This window comes from Felis catus, chromosome C1 (genome assembly GCF_018350175.1).
Source record: "Felis catus isolate Fca126 chromosome C1, F.catus_Fca126_mat1.0, whole genome shotgun sequence".
NCBI classification, from domain to species: Eukaryota; Metazoa; Chordata; class Mammalia; order Carnivora; family Felidae; genus Felis; species Felis catus.
The window spans coordinates 154893494-154920787 of record NC_058375.1 but is presented as its reverse complement, the minus strand read 5'-3'; the positions used below and the strand labels follow the sequence as shown (position 1 = coordinate 154920787).

Sequence of the window (27294 nt, the reverse complement as noted above, 5' to 3'; positions counted from 1 at the left end):
GAACTAAGCTCAGAGTTAACCTATCTAATGTGATAGTAAATGGTGGGGGCAAGATGTGGACTGAGTTCTACGTGACCTCATAGTTCCTGCTAATAGCCACCGTGGTGCACTGCTGATAAATAGTGCTATTGCTATCAACCTGTGTTAGTTGCTTGTTCTCAGAAATGGGCAAGGCATTGTATGGGATATATAAGGATGTAAATGCATAAGGTACATAAGGTAGTTCCTGCCTTCAGGAGCATGTAATTTACTTAGGAGGCAAGACAATATCTGAAACCATTGGATCTTTGACAAAACAGAAATGGCTGAAATGGATAGTAAGTGTTACAAGAATTCATAGAAATCCTAGCAGTGCAAAGCAGTCAGGGGAAGATGCACAGGGGTGTGAGAGAAAATGAGAACAGACTGCTGAGAGGTTTTAATGACAGATTTGAAGGCTTGGGTTATAGAGACCATTAAAAGTTTTAGAGCAAAGGAGAGGCATGTTTCTGTTTTTTATAAAGGTTTAGGTAACATACTGTTATGCAACTATAGGCTGTCCTCATGGAAATATTTAGCAAATAGTTGAAAATATAAAACTAGAACTCAGAAGGGAGGTCCCAGCTGGAGATACAGGTGTGGGGGATGTGTGATCAGACAGTTGGAGCTCAATGAATGGCCTCTTTGCAAATAGAATGCAGTAACATAAGTTTGAAAACTAAACTTCGGGCTAACGTTTAAGGGGATTGGAGGAGGAAGGGAAGTCAGAAAAGGACAGTCAGCATGGTAGCAAGAGACCCAAAACTATAATGTTACAGAAGGCAAAGGAGGGAAACTTTGAAGAAGGTATTCAACAATGTGAAATGTTTTAGAGAAGGTAAAGCCTGAAGCCTGAGGTAAAAAACCAATGGTTTAGTGAATGGGCTTTGAGAATTTAATTTCCTTTTATTAATTGATTTATATATTCTTTTAAAAATAAGAAGATTGATGTCACATATCCACATTGTTTTTACACTTGACATATACAGCCTTTGACAGATACATAGTTTCTTTTCTGAGAGACCGATAGGTAAAAATATTGCAGTACTTGGCACATAGTAGGTGCTTCAGCAAAATTAGTTACTTTTTACTCCCTCCTTTCTTTCCTTTCATTTTCTGAGTATATGTACCACTTGATAATTGTATGATTCTACTTCTCCTGAATTCTAGTTTTATATTAGTGGAAATGAACACACCACATACAGATATTGTCCAATTTTTGTCTTCAGTCTAAAGTGAATAAATGTTTAATGGTGTTTCATTAAAGCTGTATTAATTGTTTAAATCTAATGCATTGTAACCGTGGTTCACCTTGTATTAGAAGAGAATGAGTGACATTCCACAAAAGGGTTACATTAAATAAGTGACAGCAAAGAAGCCAGTGTACCCTAGGGCTCATTCCAAAATCAGTGAATTTTACTTCATGAGTAACAGACAGATTTATTTTTAATTGTATATAGGAATTCAACTGAGAAGCAAGAGTCTGTGCAATTAGCAGTGAGAACAGCAGAAAAACTCCTTAAAGAGCTAAAACCTCAGACCATTCAGGGTCATGTACAGCTTCGCATAATGGAAAACTATTGCCTAGTCGCTACCAAACAGAAGTCTAATGTTGAACAAGCATTGAATACCTTCACCGAAATAGCAACATCTGAGGTTAGATTTTCTTTTTCAGCTTTATATTATCTTTCCTTGGTGGTATAGAAATAGTTGTTTACTTTCTGAAGATTGACTTAATTACAAGTACAAATTGCCTCTGTAGTTCGGCATAATTCTACGTAATATATATATATATATACCTCTGTTTCCAGAAGAAACAGTTTTGTTACTATTTTGATATGTTGTTTATATTTATTTATTTATATTTGTATTTATTTGTATTTCTTTATATATGTATTTATATTTATTTCTATTAGAATGGTAAATTCTAAGAAAAGGAAATTCTTCTTCAAAAGGGCATAAATTAACTCAAAGGAATGGCTTTATCTTCTGGAAAGTTTCTGTGTTGTTTCACTTAACTTGCTAAGTGAAAATAAATACCTGTCTGCCTTGATAGCTCACCTTTTCACTTATGCAAACTTGAAATGTTTCCAAATCTAAGGCTAAATGAGGTCAGTACTGACCGCTTATAATTCAGTCGTGAGAATAATGGTGTTGTTTCCCCCTGCAAAAATAATAGTAACAACAATAATAATAATTAGAGCAAATAATAATTAGATCAGAGATTTTCTTCTCTTTTCACCTCACTCAGATCCACCTTCTCACTCTGGGTGCTTGGTTTTGCCTTCTCTCACACAGTGCTGTATTTCTTCAATTGCTTGATACTAAGGAAGGAATTCTAGAGACCCCACTCATCAGCAGTGGGTGATAGCTAGTTCTAAGCATACTCATTGGATTTCATGTTCTTCCATTCAGCAGTGTTGTAGGCCACCAAAAATTCATAATTTATGTCTCTCAGAGGACATACAGAACTTGGCTGTGTTTTCTTGCGGTTCAGAGATCACAGTGGTAGCAGTAAGCCACCAAAAGCCCCCTGCAGTGGCCCCTTCCTCTTGCCTCCCATGACCGAGGAGAGCTTTGGGGAACCTATAGCCCCTGTTGCCATTTGTGCACAAGCATCCTAGATGGCACTTTATCACCCCTGAAGCCACCCTTGGAACTTAACAGCAAGGTAGTATCAGCAGCAGTGACATTCTAGAGCAGCACCCTTCTGCTCACCATGACGTGACCCTCTCAGGGGTGGGCCGTGTGGCAGCAGATGGACGACAGCGGCTGATGAATGGAGAGCAGAAGTAGGGGAGAGAGTTTAAGTCATGAGGTTTGAGAGAACACCAAAATCAGTGAGTGACATCACGGCTGTTTCTTAGCAGTACTGTGCCAGTTTTTTGTGTTGGTGAGACTGCATTGTTTTTACCATTCATATATGTGTGATTACTAATATACTACCCTCAAATCTGTTCACTGACCATTCCAGCCTAAGACTGATGCATGAACTGAAGTTTCAGCAGTGAGTTTTATCTGGCATTTTTTTTCTTTTAATTCATAAGCTGCATGTATTAATAAAATGAATATTCACTAAGCAGCCAGTGGGTGCTAGGCAAAATGGGAATCACAAAAGTGTATAGTCTCTTTTATCGAGTTTGTCATAATCTAGGGATGATAAGGCAAAGCATACTGCCTGTGTACAAACCAAAATCTATTACATTCTGTCCTAGAGTTACAGGTAAAAGTGGTGTAGGAAACAGTACAAGGAAAGTGGGGAGGCCCTTTTGTGGAGAGGTGTGATTTAAGAAGAACCATGATAAATTGCATTTTCACAGGCAGCGACAGACGATACATACATTCTGGGGGAAGGGGAAAGTGTGAACAAAGGCAAGGAGGCAGACAAGCATGGGGTATATTTATGACACTCTGTAGCATTCAGATTGATTGAAAAAGAGGTAGGTAACAGGAAGTCACCTGAGGAAAAGGTAGAAGACACATTAAACCCAAGCAAACTGTTTCCACCTGCTTTCATCCTGTCGTCTTGAAGCATAAGGGTGCATTGGTTACAACATGGCTATATTGTCTTCTGTGATCTAAAGTTGCTGCAGCTCAGAGTGACTGAGAAAGACATTGACAAGCCAGCTGAACACCTTAGGGTGTCTGCACCAGAAAAGACATATGGGTCTAACACAGGGGTTGTAACTCAGGTTTGCACTTTTAGAAACCATTCTTGAGTTCATTCAGGAGTGATCAAGCGGTGAGAAGTTGATTAATTCCAATCAAACTCAAGGTGTGTGATTCAGAGAGATTATTTTTAAATGTATAGTGTGGGATATTTTTAGCATGTGACTGGATCTGGACTTTTTTAAAATTTTTTTTATTTTGAAAGAGAGATAGAGCATGAGCAGGGGAGGGGCAGAGATAGAGGGAGACACAGAATGCAAAGCAGGCTACAGGCTCTGAGGTGTCAGCACAGAGCCCGATGCAGGGCTCAAACTCACAAACTGAGATCATGACCTGAGCTGAAATTGGATGTTTAACCGACTGAGCCACCCAGGCACCCCTAGATCTGGACATTTTTATAGAACCTTTCTTGTCTTGGGCTGTCCTAGGACCAGGCTGACAAAATCAGAGCAGACCTCTATTTTCTTTCCTTTCTACAGAAGGGGGGAGGGGCTCAATAATTGATAATATGCCCCTTATGTCTCCAAAATCTACCACCAATTGGCTGAATTTGGCACTCAAACCTTTTTGCCATCCCTTAATTACAACAGCAAATTACATATTGGAAGTTTGTTGCTAGGCATAGAATTACAACCAAAGAAATTTTATCTTCCAAAAAATTTTCATCAAGCTCTAAGGAACTGTCCTTCTCTATTCCAGGGTTATTTCTTTCTTTTTTTTTTTTTTCTTTTTTTTTTTAATGTTTTATTTATTTTTGACAGAGAGACAGAGCATGAGCAGGGGAGGGGCAGAGAGAGAGGGAGGCACAGAATCCAAAGCAGACTCCAGGCTCCGAGCTGTCAGCACAGAGCCCAACGCAGGGCTCTCACAGACCGCGAGATCATGACCTAAACCGAAGTTGGACGCTCAACCGACTGAGCCACCCAGGCACCCCATATTCCAGGGTTATTTCTGACTTCCAGCCATGATCAGGGTTGGACATTGAACATGCCCCTCTAGTCTCCTTTTGGCAGTATTCCTTATTGGTTACCCAAACTTGCTATCTTACAGTGTACTTTTATTATAGTCATGATATTGTAATTTCTAAAGCACAGTCTCTCATCTTTTATTTGTATTTTAACCTGAAGCCTTCTCTTTATTAAAACATCATGATCCCACTGCTGAAATTTAAGAAGCCCCCCTAGCTTTATCAGGGATATACACATATTGCTTAGGTAAGTTGGTTTTCTGGGTAGATCACTAATGGCTTCCATTTCATACCAATTCTTTTTAGTCTGTAGGTTTCACAGAGTGACATTTTCTGACTCTGAACTCTTCTCTAAAAGAACATTGTGTTTTATAGACACTATCAAGCAGCAGACTCTAAGTCTAAAAGAGTGTTTTAAGGCATGAGTTTATTTCATATAATTTCTAAGTGATTAATCGCATGCCTTGTTTATAAGATTTCATTGGTCAAACTTAAGTGGATGAAGAGGCTTTCAAATAAAACAAGAAGGAAGGGAAAACAAGCAATAAAAGTCCATATCGATAAAAAGTCAATATAGATAAGTCAGTAGAAGTGCACATAGAGAAGGAATATCATTTGCAGGTAAATCATTCTCATTCTTGTTTTACAAGTGAAAGAACTAAGGAATCTGAATGCAGAATCTGAAACCCAAATGTTTAATGAGTATTATACTGAAATAGAATTTTGTTTTTTCCTGTTTCTGTATAAAACCATAAAAACTAATTAGTCCCCAAAAGATCAAGTCGCCTTAATGGTCTGAATCGTGTGGTTCTGGCATCTGTGTATTTATTGAATTATTTTGACCGCATGGTGCCTGACCAGGTTTCTCCATGATAGCTTGAGTTTACTCGATGTATTAAATAATGACTATGTCACAGTTACATCTGTGGAGCCAGTTACAGAATTCACAGGCCAGTTCTCACATTGTGTAGCACTTGCTACTTTCTCTGTTTCCTTTTAAACATACAACATGTATATTTGTGTATATGGGCATCTGAAGTTTTGCTTTCTTACAGAGGGATCATATTCCAGCACTTTTGGGAATGGCAACAGCTTATATGATCTTGAAACAGACTCCAAGGGCCAGAAACCAGCTGAAGCGGATTGCGAAAATGAACTGGAATCCTATTGATGCTGAGGACTTTGAGAAGAGTTGGCTGCTGCTTGCTGATATTTATATTCAATCAGCAAAATACGACATGGCAGAAGAGCTATTAAAACGGTGCCTGCGTCATAATAGGGTAGGTGATTGAAGAATAAAACATCATTGTTAACCTTTCACTTACAAGCTTCCCGTAATAGGTTATTATAGAATGTTGGTCCATTTCTAAGGATTCTTGTGTATTTTTTGAAAATTAAATGTTTGTTCTTAACACAATCAGGAAATAAACAGTCATGAGAAGAAAGAAGCCATTTGCTTTTGAAAATAAAGAAAAATAGAGATTTATGCAGTTTCAGGGTTCAGCTGTGGTTTACACCCCACTTACAGAAAGTGTTTATGGAATGTCAAGCATTTGTGATTATCCAGCTCATCCCAGAACTAATGAAAATTGCAGAAGAACGTTAATTGCGGACGTCTGTCCCTCCTATTAAGAAATACTCTAGATAAATTTACTGCAGCTGCATGTTGTTTTCACATTATTAAAATCCACTATGCATAATATATTTTGTGGGGAAAAGTCTTTCCAGCATTTAATTTGCTTATTAAAAAGTTCTTACCTTTAGGTATAAAGCTGAAAATCTTTAAGTCTATACAATTCCACCATATTTCAGTAATAGCGCATTTTGGTTTTTAGGCACACAAAAAAGAATGTCTTATAACATTTTTAAAGAATTTGTTACTATTTGTTGAGAAATAATTGCAATCAACTTAGAAACTTAAGGATATTTATCTTTACAGATTCATGTCAATTACCTCAAAATCGTAATCATAGTAAATCTGTCTTATTCTCTTTGAGCAAATTAAGTTATAAAACAGATCATCTAATGCTATTAAGTTACTTTAATAACTTTAAAAACCCCAAATATCAAGCCATTTATCAATTTATAGTCTGTACATCTAATTTGAAGTTAAGTTGGACTTGAAAAACAGGTAATACTAATTAATAGGTTTTGAAAAATCTGCCTCCAGACCCCTCAGGCAAAGGAAATAAGACAAAAATAAACTACTGGACTACACCAAAATAAAAAGCTTATACACAGAGAAGGAAATCATCAACAAAGCAAAAGGGCAGAAGTGGGAGAAGACATTTGCAATGATATATTTGATAAGAGGTTAATATCCAAAGTATATAGGGGTGCCTGGGTGGCTTAGTCAGTTAAGCCTCTGACTTCGGCTCAGGTCATGATCTCACAGTTCGTTGGTTGGAACCTAGCATTGGGTCTGTGCTGAAAGCTTGGAGTCTGGAGCCTTCTTCGGGTTCTGTATCTCCCTCTCTCTCTGCCCCTCCCCAACTAGCATGTACGCTCTCTCTCTATCTCTCTCTCTCTCTCTCAAAAATAAATAAACATTAAAAATTTTTGAAAAAAAGTGAAAAAATATCCAAAGTATATGAAAAATTTGTAGAATTCAATACCAAAAACAAACAAAAATCCAATTTAAAAATGGGCAGAGGACCTGAATAGACATTTTTCCAAAGAAGATGTACAAATGGCCAATAGACATGAAAAGTTGCTCAATATCACTAACCATCTGGGAAATGCAAATCAAACCCACAGTGAAATATCACTTTACACCTGTCACAATGACTAGGATCAAAAAGACAAAAAATAACAAGTGTTGGCAAGGATGTAGAGAAAAGGAAACTCTTGTGCACTATTGGTGGGAATGTAAATTTGTACAGCCACTATGGAAAACAGTATGGACATTCCCCAAAAAATTAGAAATAGAAAGACTATATGATCCAAAAATTTCACTGCTCAGTATATACCCAAATGAAATGAAAACACTAATTCAAAAAGTTATATACACTCCCATGTTTAAAAAGCAGCATCATTTACAATAGCTGAGATAAGAAGCAACCCAAGTGTACATTGATAGAATGGATAAAGATGATGTGGCAGATATATTCAGTGGACTATGACTCAGCCATAAAAAGAGAATGAGTCCTTGCCATTTGTGTAACATGGATAGACCTAGAGGGTATTACGCTAAGTGAAATAAGTCAGAGAAAGATAACTACCATATGATTTCACTTATATGTGGAATCTAAACAAACAAAAGGCAGAAACAGACTCAAAGAACAAACTAATAGCTGCCAGAGGAGTGGGTCGTAGGGGTATGGGCAAAGTGGGTTAAGAGAAATGGGAGATACAGACTTCCAGTTATGGAGTGAAAAAGTCATGGGGATGAGAGGTACAGCATGGAGTGGGTGGTCCCTGGGAGACTTAGTCGGTTAAGTGTCCAGCTCTTGATTTTGGCTCAGGTCATGACCTTACGGTTCATGAGTTTGAGCCCCCGGTTGGGCTCTATGCTGACAGGGCACAGTCTGCTTAGGATTCTCTCTTTCTGTCTCTCTCTGCACCTCCCCCCTCAAAATAAATAAATAAACATTTAAAAAAAGAAAAGAGGTACAGCATAGGGAATATAGTCAGTGATATTGTAATAACGTTGTATGGTGACACATGGGAACTATGCTTGTAGTGAGCATGGAATAAGGTATAGACTTGGTAAGTCACTATGTTGTACACCCAAAACTAATGTAACATTGTGTGTCAATTATACTTCAATTAAAAAGAAAAAGAAAAATGTAAACAGCCAAATGGCTGACCCTTACATGCCTCGTCTAGGATTAAGTGAGATTACATGGAAATTAAGGTTTCAGTGCAGATAGAATTTCAGTTTCCTGGAACACTGACAGCAATATATTGCATGGCTGAACACAATGGCTACTTTAGAGGCACCATTTGGCTGATTAGGCATGTCAATATTGGAAGCATGAGATTCAGGAACTAGAGCTTAGAAACCTTGAATTGTATAATTAAAAGATGGAGATCATCCAGATCTGGGACAGAAATGTACAGGATGACACTAGACCATCTTGTCATACCAGATGGCAAGGAAGCTATCGAAGATGATTAGAGTCATGTCAAGGACTCAGGAGCCAACTTGAAGACACTCACAGTAGCCAGAGTTGGAACACATTAACTCTCAGTAAGAATAGTAACTGCAGTGGATTGAAACACACCAAAAAAGTTTAAATCCATGGGTTTACAAAGATCCAAAAAAGAAAAAAAAAATGAAAAACCTAATTAATCACCATTGGCATATACTGATGAACTATTATTTCTGAAGCTGGGAAATAAAGGGAAGGCATTAAGCACTTAGCCTACCTTTTCTGTATGAACTACACTACTGGGAAACAATATAGTATAAAAGACATCTCTTATTATAGATGTTTTCCAGATAATAAATGAAGAGTGATAGACTATCATCATTTTCCAGCCCTGATAAATTGATGAACGGGTATAACATCATAAAAAGAGAATCTGACGTTATGTGCCTCCTCAGGGAAGATCACGCCATCTATGACAGGGCTGAACTGGGGTGAGGCGAGTGAAACCCTCACTTGGGGTCCAAAATTTCCAAGGGCACTTTACATCTCAGTAATGATCTTAGGCAGCTGGTGCTACTATAACAAAGTGCTATAGACCGGGTGGCATATAAACGGTAGAAGTTGATTTGTCACAGTTCTGGAGGCTGGACGTCTGGAGTAAGGGTGCCAGCATGGCTGGGTTCTGGTGAGGGCACCTTTCTGGGTTGCAGACCACTGACTTTTTGTTGTGACCTCACATGGTGGGAGGAGAGGGTAAGAGAACTGTCTGGGGTCTCTTTTATAAGGACACCAATCCCACTCATGAGAGCTCCACCCTCATGACCTAATTAGCTCTGAAAGATCCCATCTCCTAGTAGCATCACACTAGAGGTTAGGCTTTCCATGTACGGATTTGGGGGGAATAAAAACAGTCCATTGTAGATAAATTATCATTTAATCAAGGTACCTATTATAAATTATAATAAAATATTATTACAATAAATAATGCAGGGGCACCTGGGTGGCTCAGCTGGTTGAGCATCTGACTTCGGCTCGGGTCATGATCTCACAGTTTGTGAGTTCAGGCCCCACATCGGGCTCTGTGCTGACAGCTCAGAGCCTGGAGCCTGCTTCGGATTCTGTGTCTCCCTTTCTGTCTGCCCCTCCCCTGTTCACATTCTGTCTGTCTCACTCTCAAAATAAATACATAAACATTGGGGAAAAAAATTTTTAATGAATAATTTAATGCAGTATTTTTTAACCAAAATGCCAAAATGTTAAATAGCATCTGACAGTGCTGTGCTGAGTGGTATTGAAGCCTGAAACAAAAGGGGAAAATTTATGCCTCCATATCCATGTTTTTACATATTTTCCTTTTTTAAAATGTTTACTTATTTTGAGAAAGAAAGCACGAGCAGGGGAGGAGCAGAGAGAGGGAGGGAGAGAATCCCAGGCAGGCTTCACACTTCCACACAGAGCCCCACACAGGGCTCAAACTCATGAACCATGAGATCGTGACCTGAGCCAAAATCAAGAGTCAGACGCTTAACCGACTGTACCACTCATGTGCCCCTATATATTTTTCAGTGGGTAATGATTTTAATGAAAATGTTAATATATTTACTCCCATTAAAGTCAGGAAAATAAAATTATAATAAATTTAGTTTGGGTATAAAGAAATATTTAAATTTTAAATGTTGTGAGTTTTAATATCTCAACTTGTCAATTTGATTTGTAAAATGTTAACATCTGGGGGGGAAATTATCAATTAAATCACAAAAACATGTATACAGAGTTGTGCATTTTTCCTTTTGCCTCAGGCTCCAATGTGGCTCACCAGGGCACTGACCTAGAAGTACTTTTACCTCTGTCCTCAAAGATTGAAATCAAATTCAAACCTCTAGATCTAATTACAATTTCCAGGAAATATTGGTGATATAGGAATATATTACATAAGCACTACAAGGATGCATTCAACTAAATCTGGGCTGTGAGGAACTCTAGGATAAAAATTCTTTTTTGCTACGTTTAATTGCAAAAAAAGAGACACAGAGAGAGATGGAGAGGAAACCTCTAGATCAAAAGAAAGTTGAGAGACATTTCCACCAGTTACAATGTGTGGGCCTTATTTGGATCATCTTCCTAACAAACTAAAAACAAGACAAAACAAAATGATATTGAGACCATTTGAAATTTGAATAATGAATGGATATTTGGTAATATCAGTGAGTTGTTACATTTAGGTATGATAAATTGTGGTTATGTTTAAAGAAAGTCCTTGTATTTAAAGAGGCATACTAAAGTAAAATATTTATGAATGAGATGATATAATATCTGAGGATTTTTTTTTCTTTCATAATACAGAAGGACAAGTGTGGGGAGTAGAGGTTAAAACAGTATTAGTCCTGATTTAATTGTTGAAGATAGAGGTTCATGGGGTTCATTACACTGTTAATTTTAACTTAAAACTATTTGTAATAAAAACTGTATGTGTATATGTGTAAAATACACAGTCCATTGCCTAGCATGTAAAACTCCTGACTCTGGGGGAATAGAAGTGGGACTTGATCAGAATCTTTCATTAAGTCCCATAGATGACTTAATTGCATAGTTGAAAAACATTGTTTTATATGCCAATTAAATGAGTTAATATGGTCAACCTCTAGAGTCATAAGCACCCCCATAAAATCAAGTGATATCTGTTGATAACATCTTCCTTTTTTTTTTCAGTCTTGCTGCAAAGCTTATGAATACATGGGATACATTATGGAAAAAGAGCAAGCATATACAGACGCTGCCTTAAACTATGAGATGGCATGGAAACATGGCAATCAGACAAATCCAACAGTAGGTGAGTTTAACAAATTAGATACTAGGTTTTTCTGGAAACTTGGGTTTTATTTGTAAATCTCCATTTAAATGCATTTAATATTTTTTAAGAACAAAATAAACAGTCAACTTCCTAAATAAAAAGCCAACTTCCTTTATCAGTCCTTCTGAAAAATAAATTTTATGTTCATAATAGATTATTAGCTTAATAGTTACTAAGTATAATGTCCTGAGATTCAGACGGGTCCTCAGTTACATCTTTTTTTTTTTTTTTTTTTCAATTTTTTTTTAATGTTTATTTTTGAGAGAGGGAGAGACAAAGCATGAAAAGGGGAGGGGCAGAAAGAGAGAGAGACACAGACTCTGAAGCAGGCTCCAGGCTCCTAGCTGTCAGCACGGAACTCGACACAGGGCTCAAACCCACGAACCGCAAGATTGTGACCTGAGCCAAAGTCAGACGTTTAACCAACTGAGCCACCCAGGCGCCCCTGCATCTAATGTAACTCTGCCCTTTTCTCTCCCTTCAACCCTCTGCTATTTCTAAAATGATAATGCTGTGGGAAAAAGTATTCCAATGTCACATCAGTTAGGAAAACATTTCATTAAATCAAGATCAAGTTCAGTGGCAAGGGATGTGGGAGAAGCAGAGAGAGAGAATGCAGGACATGGAGCCTTTATCAGTCCTTCTGAAAAATAAATTTCAGGGGTGTGGGGCTCAATCCCACGACTGTAGGATCATAACCTGAGCTGAATTCAAGAGTCAGATGCGTAACCAACTGAACCACCCGGATGCCCCTGCAGGTCTCTTTACTGCACAACTTCTTATGCCTTTAAACACTAATGTACATTGTGATGGATATCACAGAAGGACGTGTTTCCCACAATAATATGACCCTGGAACATTTTTTTTATTTTTACTGAGCATCCAGAAACATCAATTTGTTCCAGTGGTAGACTCAAGGAATGCAGTCTCCAACATCCCTACCAGATGGACAGCATCTAGAATATATTTAGTGACTAGCCTCCCTCCACATTGCGAGGAGCTCATACCTGTGCTCTTCCCTTTCTTTGTACTGAGCTGAAATATGCTGCATTGAAACTGGTCAGGTCTCTTCTCCGGAGCAGCCCACAGAGTCTCTTCCCTCTTACCGATGGTGGCATTCTAATTCAACCTCTGTCCTGTCTCTCCCAAGACATCTCTTCAAACTATCTCAATTACTTGTCCATTCTTCCTGAGACTTGCTTCCAAATCGTTCAGCCTTCTTGTTCCTGTCTCCTGTAAACTCTAAAATAATGCTTCCTACTCTGTCCTTTGGAATAGTTGGTGAGGTATTAATAGTTACTTCTTTAAAAAAAGAAAAAAAAATGAAGAGAATTGAGTATAAAGAGATAAGATTTCATGGCCAGATAACTTTGGAAAAGGCTCTTTTGTTTGTCCATGTCCCTCCCAAAATGTTGTACCAGAAATTAACAAGTTCTTAAGCATAATTTAAGAATCTAATTGTATGCGTAATCAAGCTATTTTTTTATTAAGCATTTTAGCAGTTGTTAACTTAGCTTTAAGGTGGCATCAGTCTTTTGAGCAGCTATGTCATGGTATGGACTCAGATTTAATTTGCAATTAGATAGGTCGTCTTTACATTAACTGCTGTCAGTTCAGGACTTTCCCCACCTTGTATTTTTCTTGAGTTTGTTATTTTACTAGACTGGTATACGGCACAGGAACTAATACCATACCATTTGTTGATAGTATTTTTCCTTCTTAAGATCATGTATCCTACACAATAAAGTCAGCTTGTAAAATAAAAATTCCTTAAATATATTTTATTCCACAGAAGGAATACATTTACAAGTTAAATTATTTAAACATTCTGTTCTTTGGAAGACGTCAGCAAATATTCCAACTCATTCATTCTTTCATTGTGTCATCTATGTATTTTATAGATGATTTTGTCAATTTCCCTGACTTCTCATTAGTGAGTTTTCTTTGAGGCTCCCAGTTCATTCTTTAGTTTCTTCCTTCAGATTGTCATTGTATCCAACACCTGCAATTGCCTTTCACTTTTACAGTTGTCAGGAAATCCTTAAAATCACGGTCATGTTCTTTCCAAAGGATTGAGGCTTGAGTACTGTCACTATGAAAGGCACCAGGAACTGAGATCCAAAAAGAAAACACTTCTGTTTCCCCCTTTACATCCATTCTCTGGTTATATGACACTCACTAGACTGTGTACATTGTTCATGTTCCTCTTCCCCCCCTCTCCCCTCCCATGCTACCTTTTTTCCCCCTCATTACACAGAGTTGAATTTTTGTAAGCTTGACAGGTATAATGCAGCCTCGGTGTACATATCCTTTGACATTTCTGGCCCTTTATTTCCTCCCTAAAATATTTTGAACAAGATGATCTATCAAGTTTCTTCCAACATTAAAACTTTGTTCTTCTATTTTACTATTAGTCCTATTTGTATGGTGCTCTAAAACTTTTAAAATCCTTTCACGGCAAGTATTTCCTTTGATCTTAAAAGTACACTAAGAGTTGGGGGGAGGAGGGGTTGATGAGGAAACTTGAAGTTGGCAGCTCACCTGAGGTCTCAAAGCCAGTCAGGAAGCCAGACCCCAAAACTGAAGTCCAACTTTTTTGGCTCTAGTTTTCAAGTAAAGTATGTTTGACATGGCGTGACATCTTAAATTGTTTTCCTTTTTAAATGTCACCAACTTTATTAGCCAATTTTACAATTCCCTTGTAATATCAAGTTTAACTCTCCTAAACTTACTGTTTTCATCTTTGATGGTTTTATAGGCATGTGTGTTCATGTGTGTTTTTATCAAACACTATGAATTTCAGATAAGTCCTGTTTCTTACTTTTTACTACCTTATAATTACATTAGCCAGTAATTCCTTTCAAATATTTGTTTGAAATAAAAAAAAAAAAATTGGTACTTTTATTAGACCCCAAGAGCAGCATTTAAATTTCCCTGATTTATATGTGCAAGAGGTAAAGTGAAATATTGAATGTATTAATTACATATTATTTTACATCATGGTTTACATCATATCTTATTTGTCTTATCTCCTGTTTGCTAACTCTTACAGCGTTCTTACAGAAAAGCAGCAATCATTTAAGAATGTCTTAAAACTTTGTTTTAAATTGTCAGTATTTGAAACATGACATTTCGGTATCAGCGATTGTGATAATTGTTACTAATCATTGATGTGGCATATCTGGTGACTGCTCTGTCCTCTTCTGGGCCACCCTCCCGACTGCTCTGCCCTGTCGTACTCCAAATCCATTTGGTTCCTGTGGGTCCCATGACTGCTGCTGCCTGGTCAGCTCCTTCTGCCATCTTGCTCCCAATTCCCTTGGCCTATCCCCTCATCCTTCAGATTCCAGGCATTGCCTGATACCCACCCCCTCCCCACCCAGGTTGCTTATGATAGCTCTCTTGGCCTGTACCTTTCTTTCATAGCATTTATCTCACTTTGGAAATTGGTGACATATTTACATAATTACTTAAATAATATACATTCCTTCCCTAATAAAATGTAAGCCTCCTGACTGCGCCTGACATGTTAAGTGCTAAATAAACCTATGTGGTATAAATGAATAGCTGTGTTATCATTTACTGCCCTGTGATGAGTTATTACTATAATCTGAAATAAATGGGATTTTTTTAGTAAGTTACAAAAGCCACTCCTGTAGGATGGCAGTCTTCTAACCCAACAGGGTATTCACTGCAGTCCTTTTTCTAACTCCATTTTTTTCACTACCTGTTCTCCCTTTGAGCCACTCCACCTTCCATTATCCCATCCCTTCTCTCTTTACACTATAGTCACCAGCCTTCGTTAAGACTTCTCAAATGAGTAAAGCAAACAAAGGAGGGGGCAAAAAAGGTAATGCTAGCAGTGTGCTCTATAAATAGTGCTACATCATTATGTTGTTGTTGTTGTTTTTTTTGTCTTAACAGGATACAAATTGGCATTCAATTACTTAAAAGCAAAAAGATATGTGGATGCAATTGACGTATGTCACCAGGTAATACTTCAATATAGATTTCTTAAAATGTTTCAGATACACAATTTCCTACTTTTAATTAATCTCAAGATGTACATGAATACATCTTACCGCAATGGTAGAGGTAGATAATGTTGTATTTGGATTAAATGGCTTCATCAAATACATCTGGGAGAGATTTCTGCTTTTCAAAGTTTAGATAATAATAAATTTACAAATAATAATTTACAAATAATAAAATGTTTGTGTCACGTTAAAGACAGAGACAAGGGGAGAAGCATGTGAACTAAAACTATTGATTCTCCAAGCCATTCTTCTGAATAGAAGTTCTTGTGAATGTGTCTAAGTCTGGGTAGTGCAGAATTCAGATTTATAAATTAGAGATAAGAGGTATTTCTGTTACTTAGAAGTCATTCAATTACATTTCTGTAATCTATCCCTAACTAAATGATCCCTTAGCAAGTGACAAATATTTAAGTTGCAGGTTTAGAATTTGCAGTTTCCTTATATGTACATTGTCCCATTGATATATAAGGCACTGCACCATTGTTCCAGATAAGGCATTATATTGTTAGGAGCTCCAAGAAAAGCAGCTCCTTCGAAAGGAATTATGTAATGTCTCCTATCCTAAATAGCTGTATCAGCATCATTATAGCAAATACTTGGCTTCAGTGATTGCTATTGATTGCTGAGCCTCTCTGTAAGGCAGTGTTTCACATTAAGGTTAAGGTTGTACATTAAGGTTATGCATTAGAACCATTTGTGGAATTCTTTTTTAAAAAATGAGTATCTCCCCACTACTAGACTCAGTAGGCCTAAAACTTTGTATGTTTCAAAATAACTCCAAGTATATCTGATATGTGCTACTGGTCAAAATTAACTTTGTGAGGGTTTATTAATATCATATGAATAGCTAAAATATCTTAAGTTTTATTTATTCATTTCGAGAGAGAGCATGTGCTTCAGCCGGGGGAGCAGCAGAGAGAGAAGAGAGAGAATCCGAAGCAGGCTCTGCACTTTCAGTGCAGTGCAGCCTGATGCAGAGCTCAATCTTGGGAACCACGAGATCATGACCTGAGTCGAATTCAAGAGTCGGACGCTTAACCGACTGAGCCACCCAGGCGCCCCGATTAGCTAAACTTTCTAGATATTTAAAATCATTGATACATACTTGTTTTTTGCAACTGATCCATTAAGGAAGTAATTATATTTGTTGTATTTCTCACATGTATTCTATTGTTGTCTTCTAAGTACTATTACTAGGAGTTATGTCACATTTCAAATGTCACCTTTAAGAAGTGTTGTTATATGTGTAATATTAATACAATGAAATCTCAACTGTAATGCATATTTCCAGTAAGTTTTATAGCTCTAGTTCTCAGTAATCAATTACAAGTTCTTGTGCTTTTGTTTTTTGTTTTTGCAGGTTCTTGAAGGACATCCAACTTATCCAAAAATCAGAAAGGATATACTTGATAAGGCCCGCATGTCTTTGAGACCTTGAAAACTGTTAATATTTAGTTTGTTGAGGCAGCAGGAAATGGAAGGAATCAGTTCTTCTGGGTCAAAATAGGTTTGAGCTAAAGCTCTATAACAGAAGCATCCTTTTCTTTCTCCAGCAGAGGCTGCTATTGTATATAAAGAGAAATGCTATGTCACATGGATGGTTTCTAATGGAGCAGGTGACTTAGAGCTGGTTTATTTGATTGCCTGTCTTGATTAGGAATAGATTTGGTGTCTCTGTGGTAAAGATTATAACCCATTTCTATAAAGAACATTTTATTAAATACTAGGTCATTAAGTATCCTATACCTTTTCTTAGGAACATTAGTTGTTTATTTCAGGAAATATATTTAAAACGCTGTTGTTCTTTGTTAACATTCTTTGCTGTTTCAAAGTCCTGAAAAAATTTTCTTGTTAATAATGTATGAAAAATAAAAAGTCTATTTTAATAAAGACTTTACAAATTTATGGTTTGTATTGCTCTTGGAACTCAAGAGACATGGTAAGTTTTGGAAAATCAGGGTAAGCTCCCTGTACAATTCACGATGTTTAGTGAGTAGTAGCACAGAATATGTGACTTGCCTAGAAGAATCTTTTTAGAAAAATACAAAGAATGTGAGTTTCCCTTCCCTTTGTTGAACTCCTTCTTTCTGCTTTTGATGCTAATGTGATCTTAAGAAATAATCTATACCTGAAATCCATTTACATAGGTAAGCTCTTACAGCAATAATTAACCTTATCCCAAAGACTCGGTCTTTTGAGATGACTTCAGACACTAACATCTGGCAGAGAAGGGTGACAATATTTCTGGTCAACAGGGACTCACCAAGCACACCCTGTGAAAGCAACTGCTTACCTTACCGTGCCTAACACCCTCTGGCCCAGCAGTTCTCAGTCTTTTACGTTAAGTTTAACCTAATCTTAATAAACTCAATTTTTAGCATTATTTCTGATTTGTTGTCTACCTCTTTCTCACTTGTCTTTAAAAATATCATAGTCTTCTATGTCATTTGCATTTTCAATAAATAGAGTATTTTTTAGTCACTTGCTGCTTTTAAATGTCCTATGTTTATTTCTTTTTATATCTCTTTTCGATCACTTCTGCAATTTTCCAGAGTCCTTTTAATTCCAATTATATGTTATAAAATTCTAATCATTCGTCTTTTTTTTGAGAGAGAGAGAGAGAGCGCATGAGCATGGGAGGGCCAGAGAGAGGGAGAGAGAAAGAGAATCCCAAGCAGGCTCCACACCATCAGCACAGAGCCTGACATGGGGCTCGAACCCACGAACCACAAGATCATCACCTGAGCTGAGGTCAAGAATTGGACGCTTAACCAACTGAGCCACCCAGGCGTCCCTAATCATTCTTCTTTTTCACATACTTTATTGTGTTTCATGAAACTATTTAATAATAAGAGCATTTATGAAGCATTTCGTATGTCTTGAAACACTTTCACGTGTCTTAGTACAGTTAATATCACCCCACAACCCTAGGACATAGGCTTCATTATCCCTGTTTACAACTCTGGAACTGTGGCAGATTATCTCTTTCTTTGTATTTCAGCCTGAACGGATACTGTTAAGGACATTATATAACAGAATACCTTTAGGAGTTCTAGTGAATTTGCATCATGGGATGCTAGAGTCCTGGAAATTGGAATAGAGACAGCAGAACATCTCTTCTCCCAGCAAGACATTTCCAAATCAGTCTTCCTTTCTGTAAAATCAGGAGTTTGTTTTTGTTTCCTCAGCAGCCACTGAATATTTTGCACCTGCCATTTGCTAGGTACTATTCTAGGAACTTTACTTACATTATGTCTTTTAATTTTCATTCAACTCTCCAGAGGAAAAATACGCATTTTTCAGGTGAGGAAGATGGAGGTGCAGGTAAATGATTTGCGCAAAAGGTCACAGACAAAGCATCAGAATCTGGATTCCATACTGACCCAGACAGCTTCGAAGTTCATACCCTATTTGCCATAGTGAGACATCTTATAGAGCTAGAGAGATTGTGTCTATAAGAGCAAATTATCTTGTCTACATCTGGCTAGCAGACGAAACTAGATGTTCTGTCACAGAGATAGTCAAGTAATGAGGAACAAGATGAACTGAGTGGAATGCACAGTTCTTACAAACGTGGAAACTACCAAAGAGAAGTCTAATTGAGGAGCAGTGTGGTGTAGCAGTTAAGAACATGGATTTGAAGTCAGACCAGCCTAGGTTTACATTTGGCTCTACCCCTGACTAGATGTTTTGTCTTTCTCAAGTTACGTGGGCTCTCTGAGCCTTGAGTTTCCCATCCATAAAGAAGCATATAAGAATAAATCTGTCTCAGGTTGTTGTAAGATTTAATGAGAGAACATATATAAAACCTATAATAAATCTGACTCATTTAGGCTCTTAATAAATAGTGGCTGTACTTATTATAAGTGGAACAGGGCCAAGTAGTAATTGCAACTGAGAAAAACCTTCACCGAAGAGAAAAATGCAGTCCAAGGTATGATAAAGAGGACAAGTAAGCTCCCCAAGACAGCTCAATCAGACAGGATTCAGGGTTCTCATTGACGTTCTCCCTCCTCCCCACCCTGTCTCTTCTTTTTTCCCTCTGTCCCTCTCCCCTCCCCCCAGGAACACTAGTGCTGTATTCTCTACATGCATAATCTCATTTCATCCAGCTCTGCTTTTGCCCTCACCTCCTGTACCCAGGATTCTCTCTCTATTCCCTACTCCTCTCCCTTACCCTGCTTCCTGCCTCCAAGCTTCCTGCTCTAGGCTTATTCTTTCTTTCTTTCAGGTATCCATTTCCTGTTCTTCCTCAGAGGCCATGTCCACGGCCAGGCCCATGATCTAAAGTAGCCGTCCTGTCATACTCTACCATATCACCCTTTTTAAACTCCACTTAGCACTTAACCAATCTCTGATGTTTTCTTGTTCACTATGGCATGGTTTCTGCCCACGGCTTATGTGCCGTACCCAGGATCACACATCCAGGAAAGCAGGAGCTCAGACTGCTCTGAACTGCTGCTTGAAGGAATCAAGTTAGATGAGGGTTTGGGGGCTGCACTCAGGACAGAGGAGAGGAGCACAGCATGGAAGAATTTTCTGTCAACCTAGGATCAGAATACCATCCCGTCAAAGTTTAATGCACTTTGAGCTTAAATCAGCTAGTATGACGAACTGGGTCCCAAGAAGAAATTGCTTTCTTTCCAAAAGTCAAGAACCTAGAGCCATTCTGGAAGGGCTTTATGCACCCACAGCTGAGGAAGCTAGGTTGAACTTTGCATTAGGGTACGAGTAGCTAACAATCATGGAAACCAAATGACCAGTTAAGACTGACAGAAACGATTTGAGTTTGGGACTAGAGACGACAAGTGAATAGCCTTATAACAGGATCCTATAGCAGCACTAGTGCTGATAAAGTAATAAATGCTTTGTTTGAAATGAAAGATTGGCAAAGGTGCAAGGAAACCCACATTCACACTCTGCTGGCAGAGCACAGTGCAGCCTTACTCAAGCGCATTTTGGCAACGTGGATTAAGAGTTTGTCCTTTGACTAATCCCACTTGGAGAAAATTTATCGGAAATATTCAGAAATTTCGGTTAAAAAAATGTGATAGCAAACAGCTTGAGTTTTTTTTTTTTTTTTATTGTTACCAAAAACACTCAACATAAATGAAGTGGTCAAATACATGAAAAGTGTACCCAATAATGGAGTACTACTATGTAGTCATCAAAAACTATTTTCGAAGATGTTTTTACGTGTTTTTTGAAACTTTTTTACGAAATAGTAAAGAAGAAACATAACTTCATATATTAACTTGCAAAAAAATAGACGCATAGATGTAAATACAAAACTAGATGAAGTTAACCCAATTTATAGCTAGTTATATCTGAGTGCTGAAATAATTTATTTCTTTGCTATTATTCAAGTTCACCGCAGTGAACATCTACACTAAAAAAGTTCGGGTTTGGTTTTGTTTTGTCTTGTTTTTTAGAGAATAACGTTCTCAAGCTTGCTTCTTGCCGCCTGTTTAAAGCTGTTTAGCTGAACAAAGAGGAGTAGAAAAAACTACACAAAAGCTAGCATTCTTTCAACTCTTAACACCCACACTCTACTACTAATTGTTTATGCAAAATGTAATCTGGTTTATTTCAGTTGTCAGAGAAGAAGATTCAGGATGTAGAAGTTAGAACAAGATGCTGCTGCAAAATGTTAACCCGAGGGGTAATAGCCGGTAATAGAACATGGAATTACTAAGGAGGGTAGGAGCTTCTCTTGTCAAAATGGGTGAAGAGCACAGTCCCACAACTGCGGGAAAATGGAGAGCAAAACCAGTCCTCTGCACTTTTAGCCCGTATTCTAGCAGCAGAGTTTTGCCAGTGGAAATAAGTGAAGTCACACAAGGCCACAAAGTGTGGTTGTGTAGCTCGTGTCCTGAATGGAAGGACCCCGCTACGGGGGTGGTGGGTGGAGGCTGAAATCCAGCATCCAGGTCTTAGGTCCTGCAACTGCACCCCACTTGGAGGAAGAGGATCCCCTCTTCTAATTTGAACAAAAGGTCCTGGTGGGTTAGTGACAGCCCTGTGAATGGAAGGTAAGGAAATACAGTGCAGGAGAATGTTTAGATACAGGACTGAAGGTAAGGGTGACGGAGTGCTGGCTGCAGAGGGATATGACAAGTGTCTTGCTTTTTTTTTCCCCCCCAAAGGAGGAGCTGCTTGAACATCTTGGAATATTTAAAGCCAATAGATATTGAAGGTAGAAGAGAAGAGGGAAAAAAGAAAAGGAAAAGGGTAGGTTTCTAGGGGGTGTTTAGAAAAATTAAGAGTTTGCAGGCATGCACGATTTTTATAAGAGTAAAGGAACAAAATAACTGTAGAAAGAGGTGTAACATATAAGGTGGCCTCAGGAGCCCTTACACTAATTTGCTCCAATAGTTTTGTAATCAAGAAAATGGACTTTGACCTAAATGCAGTACCTCTCCTTCATACGCATGGAATTTGGGGGCCTCTGTTTTCCTTGGGTTCTAAAATATTTTTCACTTACTTCCAGGTTCCTGGTTGTGGTTGCTGGAAGTCTGCCTGCCAGATTAGAGGGGGGTTAGCGTAACATAAGAAATCATAGTTATGAGCAAAAAAAAAAAGTGCTACACACCTTTTAATACTCTTCTTAAGAGCCAGATGTTTTGTAGAAAAATGCTTCACTCTACAATCTGCCTTACAGTGCACATAAATGAACCTGGCACAATGCCCATAAAAGCAATTTGATCCCATAAATGAGGAAAGCTGAGTAATGAGCAGGTTCTAAATGTCTTCCTTCCGAGCGGTATAACCTTACAATCTATGGCAATCTTTAAACCAAGCTGTTTTCAAATAGTGTGCATGTTATTTTTATCTTTCTTCAAACAAATTGTTTTGGCAATGTGAAAGAAACTCTGTTTTTAAAAAAAACAAGGGTATTTTAAGAAGGTAATTACTATTTCAGTTTCTGCCAAAGGCAGGCTACTTTTATTTTTAATGGGTAAATGATGTAAGAAGCTTTAAAAAAAAAAAGTTTTTTGAATCACAAACAGCTGTGAAGTAGTCAGTAGTATCCTCACTTGTAATGGGTCAGGGTAACAGGTCCTGCCCCACAGTTATAGATTAAACTTTATTTGAAAAACACACTACGTTTAAAAACTTGGAAGGGAAAAAATAAACTCTTTTGCTAAAATGCTAAACAGTCATATAAATGCTCTTTTCAAACAGTTTACGTGAAATACTTGAAATTACTCTAGTTGATGAATAAAAACTTCTTGACATATAATTTCTTGAAAACTGGTCAATTTTTCACATTGACCTAAGTCACAAATTGCAGAGGACAGTTTGAGGGGAATTTAGGAGTTGGGCAAGTCCAGGATTCTGAGAACACCCAAGAACAAAGTTAAAGTGATTAAACATATGCCACACAAAGAGGCAAGAGAAAGAAATGGTACAACCAGGGTGTGTCTGTATCCCGCTATCACTTCTCTGTGCTAAACACACAACCCTGGGTTACAGTGTAACATTTTTTTGTATGTGTTGTTGTTTTCACAAATTAAGTATCAAAGAGTCCTTATTTTAGTTCCAGTACAAATTGTTTTTGTTTTCACAAAAAGAGAAAAAAAAAATTTTTTTTTGGTTGACTTTAACTATTTGTAAATCATTTTAAACTTACAGAAGTTTCATGAATAAGAAAAGTACAGAGAGCGCCCACATGCCACTTACTCAGATACATATTAAAATATTGCCATTATTTTACCTCATTTGCGCTGTCATTTGTGCCTTCTCTGTGTGTTTATGTATGTTTATATATACATTTATATACACTACATATATACTCCTATCTATACATGAAATGTTTTTTCTTTTTTTTTAATTTTTTTTAAATTTTTTTTTTACATTTATTTATTTTTGAGAGACAGAGTGAGACAAAGTGAGAGCGGGGGAGGGGCAGAGAGAGAGGGAGACACAGAATCAGAAGCAGGTTCCAGGCTCTGATCTGTCAGCACAGAGCCCAACGCGGGCCTCGAACCCACAGACCGTGAGATCATGACCTGAGCCGAAGTCGGACGCTCAACCGACTGAGCCACCCAGGCACCCCATGAAATGTTTTTTTCTAAGCATTTTTGAGAGTAAGTTGCATACATGCCTCTGTCCTCCTACGTACTTTCTTGTGTATCTCCCAAGAATAGGGATATTCTCTAATATAATTACAGTACAGCTGTGAACTTCAGTAAATTGAACATAGACACGGTACTTTTCATCTTCCACTCTCTGTCCGTTGATCCCATAGTGTCCTTTATAGCATCCTTTTCCTCCAGCCCCGTTCCACTGTGGGATCAGATACAACCGTGTTGCTGGTCATGTCTCTTTAGTCTTGTTTAACCTGGAGCAATTCCACAGCCTTTCTCTGTCCTTTATAACACAGCCATGTTTGAAGAATCCATCCACTCAGCCCCTCCTTTTCTTGAGTAGAGTTGTTCCTTGTTTGGGGATTGTCTGATATTTCATAATGATTAGATCCACACTGAGTATACCTGGCCATAATACCAGATAATGCTGTGTCCTCCCGGTGTCCTCTGGAAGCACACAATGTCCATCTGTCCTCACTGGTGACATTAATTTTGATTGCCCAATCAAATTTTTCCACTATGTAGTTGCTATTGTTTTCCCTTGTAACGAGCAACCAATCTGTGAGGAGACACTTCTAGATCATACACATAGTCTACTCTTCTTCAAAAATACCCCCTAGATTAGCATGATTCTTGCCTGATCTCTTCTTTACCACGATGGTCATAAAAGATGACGGTCTAGGGGCACCTCGATGGCCCAGTTGGTTGAGTGTCTGACTTTGGCTCAGGTCATGAGCTCACATTCATGGGTTCGAGCCCCATATAGGGCTTTGTGCTGACAGTGCAGAGCCTACTTAGGATTCTCTGTCTCCCTCTCCCTCTCTGCCCCTCCCCTGCATAATCTCTCACATGCACGCGCTCTTGCTCTCAAAAATAAGCATTAAAAAAATTTTTAAATACAATCTATCATCAGCACTTTCTCCACATGTACCAACCAGTCAGTACTCAGCATTTTACTGTAAGCAAGAGCCCCTTCCTCTATTTTTTTACTTTTTATGTATTAATCTATTATTTAATATCATATGGGTTCATGAATTCCCTTCCCCCTCCCCCCACCAATGATTCATAAGTCATTAATGTTCTTTTTTTGGTGCTCAAATTGTTTCAGTTTTGGCCAGCAGAAACTGCTTTAAGCTGGCCCCTGTGGGCTGTGACATCCCCCCATCACTTTTTTTTTTGAGCACTTCCCTGCTTTTCAGCATAACAATGTGTTAGGTTGAACTTCTAATTACCCTGCCTCAGCCCTGCAAGCTGCAGTTTCTACAAGCAGCCCTGGTTTTCTTTAGTGGGGGAATGGTATCAGAGATCAAGATCTTACTGCTAAGTGCTCATTGCTACCAGGGTGAATTGCTTCTAAACACATTGAGCAAATAAAAAACATTTGCATGTATATATATGTGTACATACACATGTATACACATGCACACACATATAAATACACATACTCATATACTGACACATATTTTAGGAATCACAAAATTACATCCATTTCTCAAATTCCAATTTTATCATCTTAAGGTTCATTCTTGCTTTTCCCCAATCTTCATTTGTACCTCCCTTCTTCCACAGGGAGACCCTGTGTCCCAAAAACCTCAACATATTTGTTCATTTCTTCAATCCTGTAATCCATCTAAAATAGCTTCAGAATTGCTTCACTTAACACTCATGATAAAAAAAAACAAATCTACTAAAAGACATCAAGGTTTGTTTACTGTCCCCCACCTTCCACAGCACCACCAATTTTGATTGATTTTAATGTTGATAAATTTAACAGCCTATCTTAAAAGGTTACCATAACCATTTTGCAGTGGTATGAAGTATTTTAAAAATCAAACTAAATAATTTACTGCTGACAAGAGTGTATGCTTTGCTCCATAAACCAGCTTTGCAATTTCCTTCCAAATATTCATCTACTTGCAAAATAAATGCCATCCCTTCCCACACCAACTAGTGTCATATTAATGATGTAGTGGCAGGAAGGAGAATAGGAGACTCTGGAGCTTAAGCAAAACATCACGTGCTGAGGATTGAGAGTTGAGCTTTTCATCAAAAATATGTAGTAGATCTTATTATCATAAACTGATTTATTTTTTGTTTGCCCTTTAAGTGTTTTCAGACTCTTTGCTATGATAGTTTACATGGCAGTTATAAACATCTCTAAAAACATAGTAAGGAAAATTTGCTTCCTGGATTATTCAAAATATAAGTTTCTAGTTTTATAGCGACTAATACCATTTTCCCCTCAACCTGCTTTTTTCATACTGTTGCCTTTTTTCACTGAATCCTGATCTTTGCTTGAAAAGGTTAGATGTGTTTCACCCTTTCTTTATTTTTGTATTTACGTTTTGTATCTATTTTCTTGAGTCCTAGGACCTCACCAAATGGTTTTGAATAGCAGAGCTGCAGAGATGACGGGGAGGTCAACTATGTTAATTTCAAAGCGCCCCAGTCTTCGGTGTGAGGTTGCCTAGCAACCCATCTCTCAGGCCTCCTTTGTGGATGTGAGAAGAGGAAGCAATTCTATACACTCTCAAACCGAGATGGTTTTATAAAGTGAAAAACCTTTCGCAAAGGGTCCAACACAACCCGTCTCTCCTTTTCTGCCCACTTTGTACACTTCACACATGATGAGAGAAATATTCCATCCTTTGATGCCTTAGATCTGACACAGATATAAAACAGAGCTACACACGCTATGGTCAAACAGTGGAAGTGACCTGTATCCCTATGTTAAATTGAGACACATTAATTAAACCACTTGCCTTTCCCTTTCTCTTACATGAAAGCATGCTTCCCCTCAAGTTCTAAAAGCCAGTTATGTTAAATGAAACTGCAACTGCCTGCTGAGCATCAGTTACCATAGCGACGCAGGCAGGAGTGGTGGTTTTCTCCTGAGGCACAGGATGGCTGAAACGTGCTCAACCAGGGATTCATGCCGCATGCTGACTAGAAATCAGGCATCTGGGAAGAACCTGTTCTATTCCCTTTTCTCCACACTAACTTGAAAAAAATAACTAACCCCTCTGCTATTTTGCCAAAGCTATTAGCTTTTTAGAACTGAACTTCAGTGGGTGGCAGAATTGCCCTACCTTAAGGCGTATAGGAGGAGAGAACAATAATGCATGCCAGTAAAAGCCACATGGATGGCTGAGACATGTAGAGAAGAGTATTATACAGGATACGCTGCCCTTTCAGACCTTCCGAAAACACAAAGCAAAAATAACAGCTAGAAATGCATATACACAATGTTTTGAACAAAATACTTATACACAACGTTTTGAACCATTTACGACCCCAAACTTTATTTTCTAGGCAGACAATGCTATTCAGGAGAACATTCTGGTTCTGATCAATATTATGTAATGAACAGTCTTTGTGCCTGTGCCATTCTCACTTGCCTCCAATTATGGCCGAGAAGAGGGAGGTAGGAGAGCACAGTGGGCCTGGGGTCAGACAACCTGGCTTCACCGCATTCGTGCTGCCACTTGTTAGCAGTGGAATTTAGGGACGCGTTTCTTAAATTCTTGAAGTCTCTCTTTCCTAACATTTGAAATGAGACTAAGAAGAA

The 27294-nt window shown here is 38.0% G+C and overlaps 1 protein-coding gene across 1 annotated transcript in view; it reads left to right on the top strand.

The window, feature by feature from the left end:
* TTC21B (tetratricopeptide repeat domain 21B) overlaps positions 1–18117 on the top strand; it is an 83345-nt gene extending 65228 nt beyond the window's left edge. Inside the window, exons 25-29 of the mRNA XM_003990824.5 lie at positions 1479–1674; positions 5710–5934; positions 11458–11578; positions 15524–15591; positions 16997–18117. Of these exons, the coding sequence (XP_003990873.1) occupies positions 1479–1674; positions 5710–5934; positions 11458–11578; positions 15524–15591; positions 16997–17074 (688 nt within the window). The 3' untranslated portion in view covers positions 17075–18117. The remainder of the gene's footprint in view (positions 1–1478; positions 1675–5709; positions 5935–11457; positions 11579–15523; positions 15592–16996) is intronic.
* The last annotated feature ends 9177 nt before the right edge of the window (positions 18118–27294 follow it).